Here is a 14,759-nt window from a genome sequence, read left to right as displayed (position 1 = left end):
AAATAAATGTAAGGTTAAGGTTTGTTGGTTTTCAAATGTAAGTGAGATCCTTATTCTGAATTATAGTTAGTACAATCTTGAGGAATGATACAAATGACAAATAATTAAATAACTGCTAACTTTAAGATACAGCACAAAAAATGCCTAGAAAAATTCTAATATTTCCTCCCTTATTTTAGAACCTGTCACTATGGACAAAGTTCATTACTGTGAACGATTCATTGAACTTATGATTGATCTAGAGGTGAGAAATCTATGGTCACTTTTCTGTTTTAGAATCATTAAGGGGGCTAAGGTAAAGTATATGACTATGTTTGAAATATTTCTTTATCACCTTAAGGCAGTTTAATACTGTTTATTAATTCCAAAAATAAATAATGGATTATGTTTATAAACTAGTCTGTCCCTCTGGGCATATTAGATTATATTGGACTCAAAGGTTTCACTTTTACTTGATTAAGTAATGATTAAGGCTTTGTTGGACCACATCAGTAGGACGTTGCATCCTCACTCCCTTGATGTGTGGGCATTCACAGAGAAAATGACAAGGCACAGGAGTTAGTTGGAGTTTTGAGCTGGAGCCCCGGGAGGTAAGCACACACAGGAGCTTGGTCATGAGGAAGGAGAGAAGGCCCTGGGGGGAGAGACACAGCTGTTCACCTGATGGTCTACAGCTGGACTTCTGGAGAAAGCATAGCAGCTGAGTCTGGAGGAAAATGAGCCCTGGGAAGAGAGGAACCCAGGAAGCCTGAACCCTTGCAGATGTTGGCACCCATCTTACTCCAACAGGTGAAAATAGACTTTGGTGAGGGAAGTAACTTAGGCTTTATGGCCTGGTAACTGTAGGCTTCTCCCCAAATAATTCCTTTATAAAAGTCAATAGATAACTGGTATTTTGTATCAGCACCACTTTGGCTGTCTAATACACATCTTAAACTGGCCTTAGTTTGTTTCGAGTTGCTACATAGGGAAGGAACTCATAGGTAATTAGCCCTTCAAAGTTTTTATATAACTGTGCCATCCAACATAGGCTACTCTTTGTAGAAAAAAGGTATTTAATACAGTTATTAAACATGATTCCAGCAATGACAATTTATTTCTTGATATTGTAATATGCCATCATAGAGGTTTTTTAAATTTCTTTTAAGCCTCATTGCTTTTTGTTTGTTTTTTAAATTAATTCATTGAAGTGTATCACTCATACATAAACATACATAAACAATAAGTGTATAATAATAGTGTTGTGATCTTATAAAAATAAACATATATAACATCATAGAGTACTCTTATAACTCACCCTACCACCAGTAACTTGCATTGTTGTTAAACCTTTTTAACTGATGAATAAAAAGCATTGTCAAAAAATTACTACTAACCAAAGTATTTTCCTCCCAACCCATCCTATTATTATTATTATCTTTATATCATTTATATATGAACATACATAAACAATAAATGTATAGTAAAAGTTGCCAACTTACAAAGCAAACATGCATAACATCATAAGGCGTCCCATACATCGACCCTCCACCAACACTTTACATTGTTGTGAGACGTTTGTTACAAATTATGAAAGAATATTGTCAAAATCTTACTAGTAATCATAGTCAGTATCTTACATTTGATGTGTTTTCCCCCCAACCCACCCTATTTTAAAATACATTTTTTTATGACAGAAGTTGTAAACTTATAAAACAATCACGCACATGTGCAGAATTCCCAAACAATACCCCTTCATCAACACACCACACTGTGGTAGAACATTTGCTACAGGTAAGATAATATCATCTGATTGTTACCATGTCTATAGTCTACATTTGCTCACATTTTCCATACTGCCTCATTATCAACACAGTACATCTTTCACATAGATGTAAGAATATTATATTATTACTGCTAACCACAATCCATAGGTCATTCCAGCTGTATTTTTTCCATGCTTTTCTACATTCCCAACACCCTGCAGTAGTGATGTGCATTTTCTTTAGCTCACAAAGAACACTTTAGCATCTGTACTATCCAACCACAGTTCTCATCCACTTCTTGATTTATTGTGCTATTCACTCCCTAGATTATTGTCTAGCATTCTGTCAATAGGCATTTACATACCTAGACTACCATTTTTATCCACATCCCCATTTATAAACAAGCTGTTAGTCACTATGTGTTACCATCCACTCTATACATTTCCACACTTTTACAGTAAAGCTAATTAAAACTTCTGCATACATTAAACATCAATAGTCCATCTCAGCCTTCCTCTTATCTCTCCTTTACGAATCTACCACCTACCACCAGGTCTTGAAGATATTTTCCTACAATTTCTTCTAGAAGTTTTATGGTTCTTGCTTTTATTTTTAGGTTTTTGATCCATTTTGAGCTAATTTTTGGGTAAGATGTGAAATAGGGGTCCTCTTTCCTTCTTTCAGCTATGGATGTCCAATTCTTTCAGCACTATTTGTTGAATGGACTCTTGTGCCCAAGCTGTGTGAATTTGACAGGCTAGTCAAAAATCACTTGACCATACAAGTGAGGGTCTCTTTCTGAACCACCAGTTTGGTTCCATTGGTCTGTGTGTCTGTCTTTATGCCAGTACCATGCTGTTTTTACCACTATAGCTAGGTAATATGATTTAAAGTCTGGAGATAAGGGTTCACATTTCCTTTTTATGATGTTTCTGGCTATTCAGGACCCCTTACCCTTCCTAATAAATTTGATGATTGTGTTTTCAATTTGTTTTTAAAAATTTCTCCCCCCCACTGCCCAGTTGTCTGTTCTCTGTGTCCATTTGCTGCATGTTCTTGTTTTTGTCCACTTCTGTTGTTGTCAGTGGCACGGGAATCTGTGTTTCTTTTTGTCGCGTCATCTTGCTGCATCAACTCTCCATGTGTGCGGTGCCATTCCTGGGCAGACAGCACTTTCTTTCACGCTGGGTGGCTCTTACGGGGCACACTCCTTGCACATGGGGCTTCCCTATGTGGGGGACACCCTTGTGCGCATCAGCACTGTGCGTGGGCCAGGTGTACACGGGTCAAGGAGGCCCGAGGTTTGAACCGCGGACCTCCCATGTGGTAGACGGATGCCCTATCCACTGGACCAAGTCTGCTTCCCTCAATTTTTTTTTTAATGCTGGTGGAATTTTTATCAGGATTGCATTAAATCTGTATATCAATTTGAGTAGAATTGACATCTTAATGTGTATGAAATGGTATCTCATTGTGATTTTGATTTGCATTTCCCTAATGGCTAATGATGTCGATCATCTTTTATGCTTTTATGTGGTTATTGGCCACTTGTATGTCTTCTTTGGAGAAATGTGTATTTTATTGATTATTGGGCTTTTTATTGTTGAGTTCTAAGATTTCTTTATATAGTTTAGATATTAGACCTTTATTGTATATGTGGTTTCCAAATTTTTTTTCCCAGTCTATAGGTTGTTTTTTTCACTTTCATGATGAAATTCTTTAATGTACAATTAATTTTGATGAAGTCCTATTTAAGTATTTTTTTCTTTTGTTACTTATGCTTTGGGTGTAAAATTTTAAAAAAACATTGCCTAACACAAGGTCCTAAGGATGCTTCCCTATATCATCTCCTAGCAGTTTTATAGTCCCGGTATTATATTTAGGTCTTTGATCCATTTTGTGTTAATTTTTGTATATTTTGTGAGATAGAGGCCCACCTTCATTCTTTTGCTTATGAATATCCAGACCTTCCAGCACCATTTGTTGAAGAAACTATTCCTTCTTACTTGAGTACCCTTGGTGCTCTTTGTATATCCATAAGTTGGCCATAGAGATGGAGGTTTATTTTTGAGCTCTCAATTTGGTTCCATTGGTCTGTCTGGCCTTATGCTGTTTTGATTGCACTAGCTTTGTAATAAGTTTGAAAACTGAGAAGTGTGAAACCTCTAACTTGGATCTTATTTTTCAAGATGGTTTTGAGTATCCAGGGCCCATTATTGTGATGAATTTCTTTTTACCGTCTCCCCCTTCCCCAGTTTTGTTTGCACTTGCTGTCTGCTCTTTGGGTCTGTTTGTCTTCTTTTTAGAAGGCACTGGAACTGAACCTGGGACCTCCCCTGTGTGAGGGAGGCACGCAATGGTTTGAACCACCTTCACTCCTCAGTTGGAATTTATATTGGTATTAACGTTAAATCTGTAAATTGCTTTGGGCAGAATTGACATCATAATATTTAGTCTTTAATTCCATGAACACAAACTGTCTCTCCATTTATTTACGTATTTAATTTCTTTTAACAATATTTTATAGTGTTCCATGTTTATTAGCCAAAGAGGTGCTGATGCAAAATACCAGAAATTGGTTGGTTTTTATAAAGGGTATTTATTTGGGATAGGAGCTTATAGTTACCAGCCATAAAGCATAAAAGTTACTTCCATCACCAAAGTCTGTTTTCACGTGTTGGAGCAAGATGGCTGCCGACGACTGTGAGGGTTCCTCCCTTTCAGGGTCTTGCTTCTTTCTGGGCTCAGGGTTCCTTTCTTCCTGGGGCTTGCTTCTCTTTCCTCTGTGTGCTTGCTTCCGAGGACTCCAGCTTAAGACTTCAGCATCAAACTCCAACATCAAAATTTTAGCATTAAGAACCCCCAGCTCTTTTCTTTCCCATGCCTTTTATCTGTGAGTGTCTACCCACCAAAGCGTGGGGACTCAGCGCCCTACTGGCACAGAGGTTTACATAATTACTTAATCAAGTAAACCTATGAATCCAGTGTAATCTAATATGCCCAGAGGAGAAGATCAGTTTACAAACATAATCCAATATTTCTTTTTGGAATTCATCAGTAATATCAAACTGCTACACCATGTTTTAAGTCTTTTTCCATCCTTAGTTAAATTTATTCCTAGATATTTGATTCTTTTACTTGCTACCGTGAGTGGAATGTTTTTCTTGATTTCTCTTCAGATTGTTCAGAGTAGTGTATAGAAACGCAGCTGAGTTTTGTGTTTTGATCTTGCACCCTGCCACTTCAGTGAATTGGTTTATTAGCTCATAGTTTTATTGTGGATGTTTCAGGATTTTCTATATAGGCTCATATCATCTTCAAATGGGGAAAGTTTTACTTCTTCCTTTCCAATTTGGATGCCTTTTGTTTCTTTTTCTTGCCTAAATGCTCTGGTTGGAACTTCCAGTACAATTATGAGTAGCAGTAGTGACAGTGGGTTTGTCTTGTTCCTGATCTTGGAGGGAAGGCTTCCAGTCTTTCACTCTTGAATATGGTATTAGCTGTGGATTTTTCATGTATGCCTTTTCTGAATTAATGGAGATGATTCATGTGTTTTTTTCTCTTTATTCTGTCAGTATGGTCTATTACATTAATTAATTTTTTTATGGCGAACCACTCTTGAATACCTGGGATGAATTCCACTTGATCGTGGTATATAGTTCTTATTTTGCACTTTGAGGTTGTTTTTTTTTTCCATTTATTAAAAAAATTTAATTGAAGCATATCATTCATACATGAGCATACATAAACAGTAAGTATAGTAAAAATTGTGAACTTATAAAACAAACATGCATAACATCATATAAGGTCCCATACATCAACCCTCCACCTACACCTTGCACTGTTGTGAACATATGCTACAAATTATCAAAGAATATCGTCAAAATCTTACTGCTTACTATAGTCCATATCTTATATTTGCTGTAATTTTCCCCCAACCCACATTATTTTTTTTGAACATATTTTTATTACATGACTTGTGAACTGACAAAACAGTCATTCACATGTGTAGAATTTCCATACAACACCCCTTGACAATGCACCAATGTTCCATGGTGGAACATTTGTTACAGATTCTGAGGTAATATCATCAGACTCTTACCACCAATCATGATCCATAACATACATTTGGCACACTTTTTCCATATTCCCCTATTTTCAGCACAGTATATCTTTGGCATAGATGCATGAATATTACAGTATTGCTATTAACTACAGTCCATAGGTAACACCAGTTGTATTTTTCTCATGCTTCTCCACATTCCTACCACCCTGCAGTAATTATGTACATCTGCTCTAGCACATAGATGGACACTCTTGCATCTGTACCATTAACCACAATTCTCAACCACCTCTGGATTTCACTGTGTTATTCAGTCCCTGGATTATGCTCTAACTTTCTTTCAGCTGACATTTACATCCCTAGACTACTCTTTTCAGCTACATTCCCATTTATAAAAAACCAGCTGCTATTCACTTTAATGTGTTACTGTCAACTCCATCCATTTCAGTAAAATTAAAACTTCTACATTCATTAAGCATCAGTAATTCTTCTCAGCCCTTCTCCTATCTCCTAATAACCTGTACTGTAGGTTCTAACTCCATGCGTTATTCTTTGTATTGGTCATATTAGTGAGACCATGCAATATTTGTCCTTTTGTGTCTGGCTTACCTTACTCAGCATAATGTCTTCAAGATTCATCCATGTTATCATATGTGTCTCAGTTTCATTTCTTCATTGCAGCACAGTATTCCATTATATATTTATACCACATTTTGCTTATCCATTCATTGGTTAATAGATACTTGAGTTGTTTCCATCTTTAGACAATTGTGAATAATGCCACTATGAACATTAGTTTGCAGATGTCTGTTCGTGTTAGTTTTCAGTTCTTCTGGATATATTCCTAATAGAGAAATTGCTGGATCATATGGCAATTCTATATTTAGCTTCCTGAGGAACTGCCAAACTGTCTTCCACAGAGGCTGCACCATTTTACAATCCCAACAGTGAAAGAATGTTCCTATTTTCCATATCCTTTCCAGCACTTACTGTTTTTTGCTTTTTAATAATGGCCATTCTTTTTGGTGTGATATGGTATCTCATTGTCGTTTTGATTTGCATTTCCCTAACAGCTAGTGATATGGAACACTTTTTCATGTGCTTTTTGGCCATTTGTATTTCCTGTTTGGAAAAATGTCTATTTAAATCTTTTGCCCATTTTTAAATTGGATTTCTTGCTCTTTTATTGTTGAGTTGTATGTTCTCTTTATGTAGAATGGAAATCAAACCTATATCAGATAAATGGTTTACAAATATTTTCTCCCATTGAGTGGGTTGCCTTTTCACCTTCTTGATGAAGTCCTTTGACTCATGAAAGTCAAAGTTTAAGTTTGAGGAGGTCCCATTTATCCATGATTCTTTTTGTGGCTTTTGCTTTTGGTGGAAGGTTTAAGAATCCACTACTTACCACCAGGTCGTGAAGATGTTTTCCTACATTTTCTTCTAGGAGCTTTATGATTCTTGCTTTTATATTTAAGTCTTTGATCCATTTTGAGTTAATTTTTGTATAAGGTATGAGATAGGGATTATCTTTTTTCTTTTTGCTTGTGGATATCCAGTTCTCCCAGCACCGTTTTTTGAATAGACTGTTCTGCCTGAGTTGGGTGGGTTTGACAGTCTTGTCAAAAATCACTTGACCATAGATATGTGAGGGTCTGTTTCTGAACTATCAATTTGGTCTCATTAGTCTACTGTCTATCTTTATGCCAGTACCGTGCTGTTTTTACCATTGTAGCTAGGTAATATGTTTTAAAGTCTGGAAGTGAGAGTTCTCCAACTTCACTTTTCTTTTTAAGATGTTTCTGGCTATTCGGAACATCCTAGACTACTCTTTTCAGCTACATTCCCATTTATAAAATAAATTTGATAGTTGTATTTTCCATTTCTTTAAAAAAATGCTGGTGGAATTTTTATTGGGATTGCATTGACTCTGTATGTCAATTTGAGTAGAATTGACATCTTAATGATATTTAGTCTTCCAGTCCATGAGCATGGAATGTTCTTTCAATTATTTAGGTCCTTTTTGATTTCTTTTAACAATGCGTTGTAGTTTTTTAAATACAAATGCTTTACATCCTTGGTTAAGTTTATTCCCAAATATTTGATTCTTTTAGGCACTATCATAAATGGAATTTTTTCCTGACTTCTTCCTCAGATTGTACATTATTAGTGTATAGAAATACCTCTGATTTTTATGTGTTGATCTTGTATCCTGACATTTTTGAAATAGTTTATTAACTCTAGCAACTTTGTTGTAGATTTTTCAGGACTTTCTAGATATAGGATTATATCATCTGTGAATTGGAAAATTTTACGTCTTCCTTTTTTATTTTGATACCTTTTATTTTTCTTGCCTGATTGCTCTAGCTAAAACTTCTAGCACTGTATTGAACAGTGGTGACAGTGGGCATCCTTATCTTCTTCCTAATCTCAATGGTAATGTTTACGGTCTTTCATCATTGAGTACAATGTTAACTGTGGGTTTTTCATATATGGCCTTTATCATGTTGAGAAAGTTTCTTTTAATTCCTATCTTTTGTAGTATTTTTACCAAGAAAGTGTGCTGTATTTTGTCAGGTGCCTTTTTTGCAGGGAACAATAGGATAATCTAGTTTTTCTTTTTTGATTTGTTAATGTGGTATATTATACTGATTGATTTTATTGTGTTGAACCACCCTTGCATGTCTTGTATTAATATAAAACCCACTTGATCATGATGAATAATTCTTTTAATGTGTTGTTAGATTTGATTAATATTTTGTTGAGGATTTTTGCATCTATGTTCATTAGGGAATTTGGTTTTTATTTCTTTTATTTGCATCTTCTGTCTTTTTTTCTTTGTCAGTTTAGCTAAGGGTTTGTCAATTTCGTTAATCTTTTCAAAGAACCAACTTTTGGTTTTGTTACTTCTCTCTTGTTTTTCTTTCGTTATCAATTTCATTTATTTCTAATCTGATCTTTGTTATTTCAGTCCTTCTACTTGCTTTGGGATTAGTTTACTGTTCTTTTTCTAGTTCCTTTAACTGTGTAGTTAGGTCTTTGATTTTATCTCTTTCTTCTTTATTAATGTAAGCATTAAGGGCTAAAATTTCCTTCTCAATACTGTCTTCGCTGCATCCCATAGGTTCTGATATGTTGTGTTCTCATCATTCATCTTGAGTTATTTATTGATGTATCTCAAAATTTCTTCTTTGATCTGCTGATTATTTAAGGGTATATTGTTTAATCTCCATATATTTGTGAATTTTCCTTTTCCACTTTTTGTTGGTTTCCAGCTTTATTCCATTATGATCAGAGAAAGTACTTTGTATAATTTCAATCTTGAATTCATTGAGATCTGATTTGTGACCCAATGTATGGTCTTTCATAGAGTAGGATCCGTAAGCACTTGAAAAGAATGTATAATTCTTTTTTTTTTTAATGTAATTTTGGAATTGGATTGCTAATGTTTTGTTGAGGATTTTTGCATCTGTATTCCTACGGAATGTCAGTGTGTAATTTCTTTTCTTGTGATATATTTGTCTGGCTTTGATATTAGGGTGATATTTTCTTCATAGAATGAGTTAGAGCATGTTCCCTCCTCTTCATTTTTGGGAGTGAGTTGCAGCAGGATTCGTGTTACTTCTTGTAATGTTTGATAATATTCATCAGTGTCATCAGTGAAGTCATCTGGCCCTAGGCCTTTTTTTAAATAAGGTACTAGAGATCAAAATCAGGATCCCATACATGCAAAACACGTGCTCATCCACTGAGCTACACCTGCCTTGCTGGGCTTCCTTTATAAGGAGGTTTTTGATTACTGATTTGATCTCTTTACTCTTTATTAGTCTCTTGATAGCTTCTGTTTCTTTTTGAGTCAGTGTCGGTAGTTTTTGTGTTTCTAGGAATTTGTTTCATCTTGGTTATCTAATTTGTCTGAGTACAGTTGTTCATAGTATCCCCATGTAAATATTTTTCTGTGGTATTGGTGTTAAGGTTCCCATTTTCATTTCTGATTTTAGTTATTAATGTCCTCTCTCTTTTTTTTGTCATTCTAGCCAAAAGTTTGTTGATTTTATTGATATTTTCAAAGACCCAAATTTTGTTTTTGTTGATTTGCTCTATTTTTTATTCTCTATTCCACTGATCCCCACTCTAGTCTTGTTTTCTTCTCTCTCCTTACTTTGGGTCTAGTTTACTCTCCAGTTTTGAAATAAGTCTCTGATTTGAGAGCTTTCTTTGTTTTTAACATAAGCACTTAGAGTAGTAAGTTTTCTCTCAGCACTGTCTTTGCTGTATCCCATAAGTTGGTATGTTGTGTTTTTGTTTTCCTTTGTCTCAAGGTATTTCCTAATTTCTATGTGATTTCTTCTTTCATTCCTTTGTTGTTTAAGTGCAATGTTTAATTTGCATGTAAGTTTTGATTTTCCAGTTTTCCTTTTTATGGCTTTATTTCTTTGTAGTAGGAGAAGATACATTGTATAATTTCAATATTTTTGAATTTGAGACTTATTTTGTGACTTAGCATATTGTCTTTACTGGAGAATGGTCCAAGTACGCTGGAGAAGAATGTGTATATGGCTGCTGTTGGGTGAAGTTCTGTAAATGTCTGGTAGGTACAGTTGGTTTTCAGTATTGTTCAAGTCTTTGATTTCCTAGATGTTCTATCCATTTTTGTAACAAATTACATCTTTTAATTGTCTATCTAAAACCAAAGATATATCATTACTTTATGTCTTTTTCTTTTGGAACATGTAAAAAGTTGAGCTAACATACCAAAAAACACAATTCAGTAGTACTGGCTTTTTAATTATTCCTATGGCTACCTTCACCAGAAATTGCAGTTTCTTTATGCTACTCAATCCACTTTCTAGTTTTCAGTATGAAAAACTTCCTTTAGCATTGCTTATAGGGCAAATATAGCAGTGCCAGACTCCTTCAGCTTTTTAAAAATCTATGAATGTCATCATTTCTCCTTAATTTTTGAAGGACAGTTTTACCAGATATAAAATTCTTTGTAGGTAGTAGTTTCTTTTTAGTACTTTAAATAGTTTATCTCACTGCTTTCTTGCCTCTGTGGTTTCTGATGAGAAATTGGCATTTGATCTTATTGGTACTCCCTTGTACATAACACGTTTTTCTCTTACAGCTTCCAGAACTCTCTTTTGTCCTTGACAAATGACAGTTGACTACTTTGTGTCTGGACATGGTCCTTTTCAAGTTTCTCCTCTTTGGAGTTTATTGGACTTATTGAATGCATATATTCATGTCTTTTGTTAAATTTGAAACGTTTTCTGCCATTATTTCTTTGAATATTTCTTCTGCCCCTTTCTTTCTTTCCCTTCTGGGACTCCTATAATATTTATATTGACATGCTCAATGGTGTCCCATTGGGCTCTTCAGCTCTGTTCACTTTCTTTTCATTCTTTTTTCATTTTGTGCTGTAACCTCAGTCATTGTAATTGTCTTGTCTTCGAGTTCACTCATTCTTTCTTCTGGCAGCTCTTATCTGCTGTTGAATCCTCTAGGGAATTTTTTATTTCAGTTATTGTGGTCTTCAACACCAAGGTTTCTGTTTGGTTTATTTTTAAAAGTTCTCCTTGTTGAGATTCTCATATTTTCAGTCATTGTTTTCCTGATATCCTGTAGGTTTTCCTCTTTTTTATCTCCTTGGGTGTATGAAGGATCATTTTTTAAAAAATATTTGTCCAGTATATTGAGAGTCTGGTCTTCATTGGTTTTTATTTTGTTCCTTTGGATGAGCCATCATTTCCTATTTCCTTGTCTTATAATATTTTGTTGCATACCATATATATTCGTATTTTAAAGTGTTAACTCAGGGATTTAGTCCCTGAGCTGTCTATTCCTCAAGTTTGTATCCAGCTGGTGATATGACAGAGATTTTCTTGTGTGTCAGGAGCTAATAAAAACCAATCAGTGCAAATAATTCCTTTCACATTCATTTGCATGTTGGCTCCTTATTGACTGGTGCTCCACTTCAGAGTTTAGCCCTCCTGTCAAACAGATAAGACCAAGACAAATGTCAAGTAAAGGTTCCTCTCTGTCTTTTCTCAGCATGCATCTTGTCCTGGCTTGTGCTTGTTAGTGGCCTCAGGAATTTCTCTATTTAGAAGAATTGAAGAATTTGAATGCCCCCTCTACCACCTATGAGATAGACTTTCTTCCCTTCCTGACTGCTCCACTGTGGCTTAAAACAGATATATCTTTGCCCCAGGCCACTTTGATTTAATCCTTAACACTGCTCCAGTTGTCTGCAAGCTTCTCTGCCTGCAGACTGAGTCACAGACAAGTTTCCTGTTTCACTCTTTCATGATGCCACCTGATAGATTGGCAGTAATATAGGCATCCCAGTATATGTATAGAGGTTACTCTGCTCTCCCAGAACATGCCCCGGGACCCACAATGGGAGTGCAGGCTGACTCCACACCATGCTGGGGGGTGGGGATGGATAGCAAGAGTTCTAAGAGCTTTTCCTACATTTTTAAAACACTACATTTTCTTGATTCGGCTCTTACCCAGTTACTGCAACCCTTTTACTCTTCTCTGAAAGTCTTGAGGATGGCTCTGCCAATTTTTGCTAGTTGTTCAAAGATTCTGGGGAGGAATGGCACCCTGGAGTATTTTATACTTCCATCTTCACCAAACAGCTAAATTTGCCTAATTTTTTTAAATGAAAAGAAATAGAGCTATTGTTGTCAATTTTTTAAAGTTAATACTCTTTAGAAAGAATGTTTCATACTATCTGGTACAGGATTCTAACGGGAAGTTCAGATTTAGAGTTACTATAATTAAGATCAGGCGGCAGACTTGGCCCAGTGGTTAGGGCATCTGTCTACCACATGGGAGTTCCACAGTTCAAACCCCAGGCCTCCTTGACCCGTGTGGAGCTGGCCCATGCGCAGTGCTGATGCGCGCAAGGAGTGCCATGCCACGCAGGGGTGTCCCCTGCGTAGGGGAGTCCCACGTGCAAGGAGTGCCCCCCCTAAGTAGAGCCACCCAGTGCAAAAGAGAGTGCAGCCTGCCCAGGAATGGTGCTGCACACACGGAGAGCTGACACAGCAAGATGACGCAACAAAAAGAAACACAGATTCCCGTGCCGCTGACAACAACCAAAGCAGACAAAGAAGACGACGCAGCAAATAGACACAGAGAACAGACAACTGGGGTTGTGGGGAGGGTAGAGAAATAAATAAATAAATCTTTTAAGAAAATAATTAAGGTCAAATCCTTTCCTTTTCCTTTCCTCCTTTCATGACGGAAATTGAAAAAAAAAATCCTATTCTTCATTATGTGGAGAGGTAGGGTGGTTAATGAAATGAGAATTCGCATATTGGACTAGCAGTCAGCCATAGATTTTCATTTAGATTCCAGCTCTGCCGGTAACTTGATTTTTCACTACTTAGGATCTCAATTACTTTACGTATAAAATGAAGTCACTTGGTTAGATTAATGGTTTTCAAACAGATTGTCACTCTCCCAGAGTTTCTAGGAGAGCATCAAGCTGCTATGACAAACACCACACAGTGGTTTGGCTTAAGCAGCAGTTTTGAACCTAGGAGAAATCCAAAATTGATGTGTCAACAAGGTGGTGCTTTTCCCTGGAAGGATTGTTGCTAGCTGCTGGCAATCCTTGAGATTCCTTGGTTTGAATACCTGCCTAGCAGCACATGGTGATGTCTTCTTCTTTCTCTCCTGGGTTCCATTGACTTCTGACTTCCGGCTCCTCCCCAGGATTTCTCTATGTTTGAAAATCTGTTTCTATATAACTAACTCTAGTAATCCAGATTAAGATCCTCTTTCACTCATTTGGACCATACCTTGACTGAAATTACATCAGTAAGAGACTCCATCTACATTGGGTTCACACCCATAGGAACACAAATCAAGATTAAGAACATTTCTAAATTGGGGTACATAATTCAATCTACTACACTCTACTACATTATCTTACTAACTGTCATTGGAGAAAAGAGTGGAGTTAAGGGAGAAAGGAATCTCCGCTTAGGGGTCTCCATTCCCTTTTCTCTCAGAGGACTTCCAGTCTTAAAACCTACATACAGTACATATTGGGATTTCATGTAAGATTTTATTTGAAAACTCCTGGCGGAGGTCATCTCTGTGATTCCTTCCAATGCTGGATTTTAGTTTCAGTTTTATGTCAGAAGTTCTGATATCATCATCATTATTTTAAAGCTATAAACATTGGTGCTGAAATTATTTATAGCATGAGCCATACCTCTTGTACTGTGCCAGTGTGTTTTGGGGGAGGCTGGAGGGTACTTTATATGTGATAAAAATCATTCCTGTATTAAATATCAGTGAAATTTTCTAGTTGTGAAAAATACATGCAAATTATTGCCATGATGTTATTTTTTTCTAGGCCCTGCTGCCCACAAGGCGCTGGTTTAATACCATCCTGGATGATTCCCACCTTTTGGTTCACTGTTACCTTTCTAATCTTGTTCGTAGAGAAGAGGATGGCCATCTTTTTTCCCAGGTAAACATTGGTATATCTGAACATACCTTTTGCTTTTATGTCTAAAGCAGTCTTTTGTTTCTTATACAATTGGGAGTACCAAGACATGACACAAAGTAAGTTTTTTAAAATACTTATATTAAACAATGTCAGTTTTTAATCAGTCATTTAAAAGTAAAGTCTTATACAAAATAATGCATTTGTAAAAGTAACTTCTAAAATAAAACATTATAACCTTTTGTTAAATCCATGTGGTTTTATTATTGGCCTAAATTATGATAAATTATTGACCTAAATTATGATATATCGTCCCACATTTTCACATATTTTCCTGTTATGTCAGTAACCATGGTATTCCACGTAACTGTGGAATATAATAGATGATGAGCATTAATTTTTCAGGGAACCATGCCCCAGTACTGTTCATCTCTCTTTGCATAAAATCATGGTGTCAGAGGCAGATAGCATAGAAGCA

The 14,759-nt window shown here is 36.0% G+C and overlaps 1 protein-coding gene across 1 annotated transcript in view; it reads left to right on the top strand.

Annotated features, from left to right (window-relative positions):
- Nucleotides 1-14,759, top strand: part of AQR (aquarius intron-binding spliceosomal factor) — a 163,023-nt gene that overhangs the window by 66,500 nt on the left and 81,764 nt on the right. The window contains exons 10-11 of the mRNA XM_058293866.2: nucleotides 180-244; nucleotides 14,189-14,305. Coding sequence (XP_058149849.1) covers nucleotides 180-244; nucleotides 14,189-14,305 — 182 coding nt within the window. The remainder of the gene's footprint in view (nucleotides 1-179; nucleotides 245-14,188; nucleotides 14,306-14,759) is intronic.

Source organism: Dasypus novemcinctus, chromosome 3 (assembly GCF_030445035.2).
Source record: "Dasypus novemcinctus isolate mDasNov1 chromosome 3, mDasNov1.1.hap2, whole genome shotgun sequence".
Lineage (NCBI taxonomy): Eukaryota > Metazoa > Chordata > Mammalia > Cingulata > Dasypodidae > Dasypus > Dasypus novemcinctus.
The sequence above is the reverse complement of the archived record's forward strand: the minus strand, read 5'-3'. Positions and strand labels throughout refer to the sequence as shown.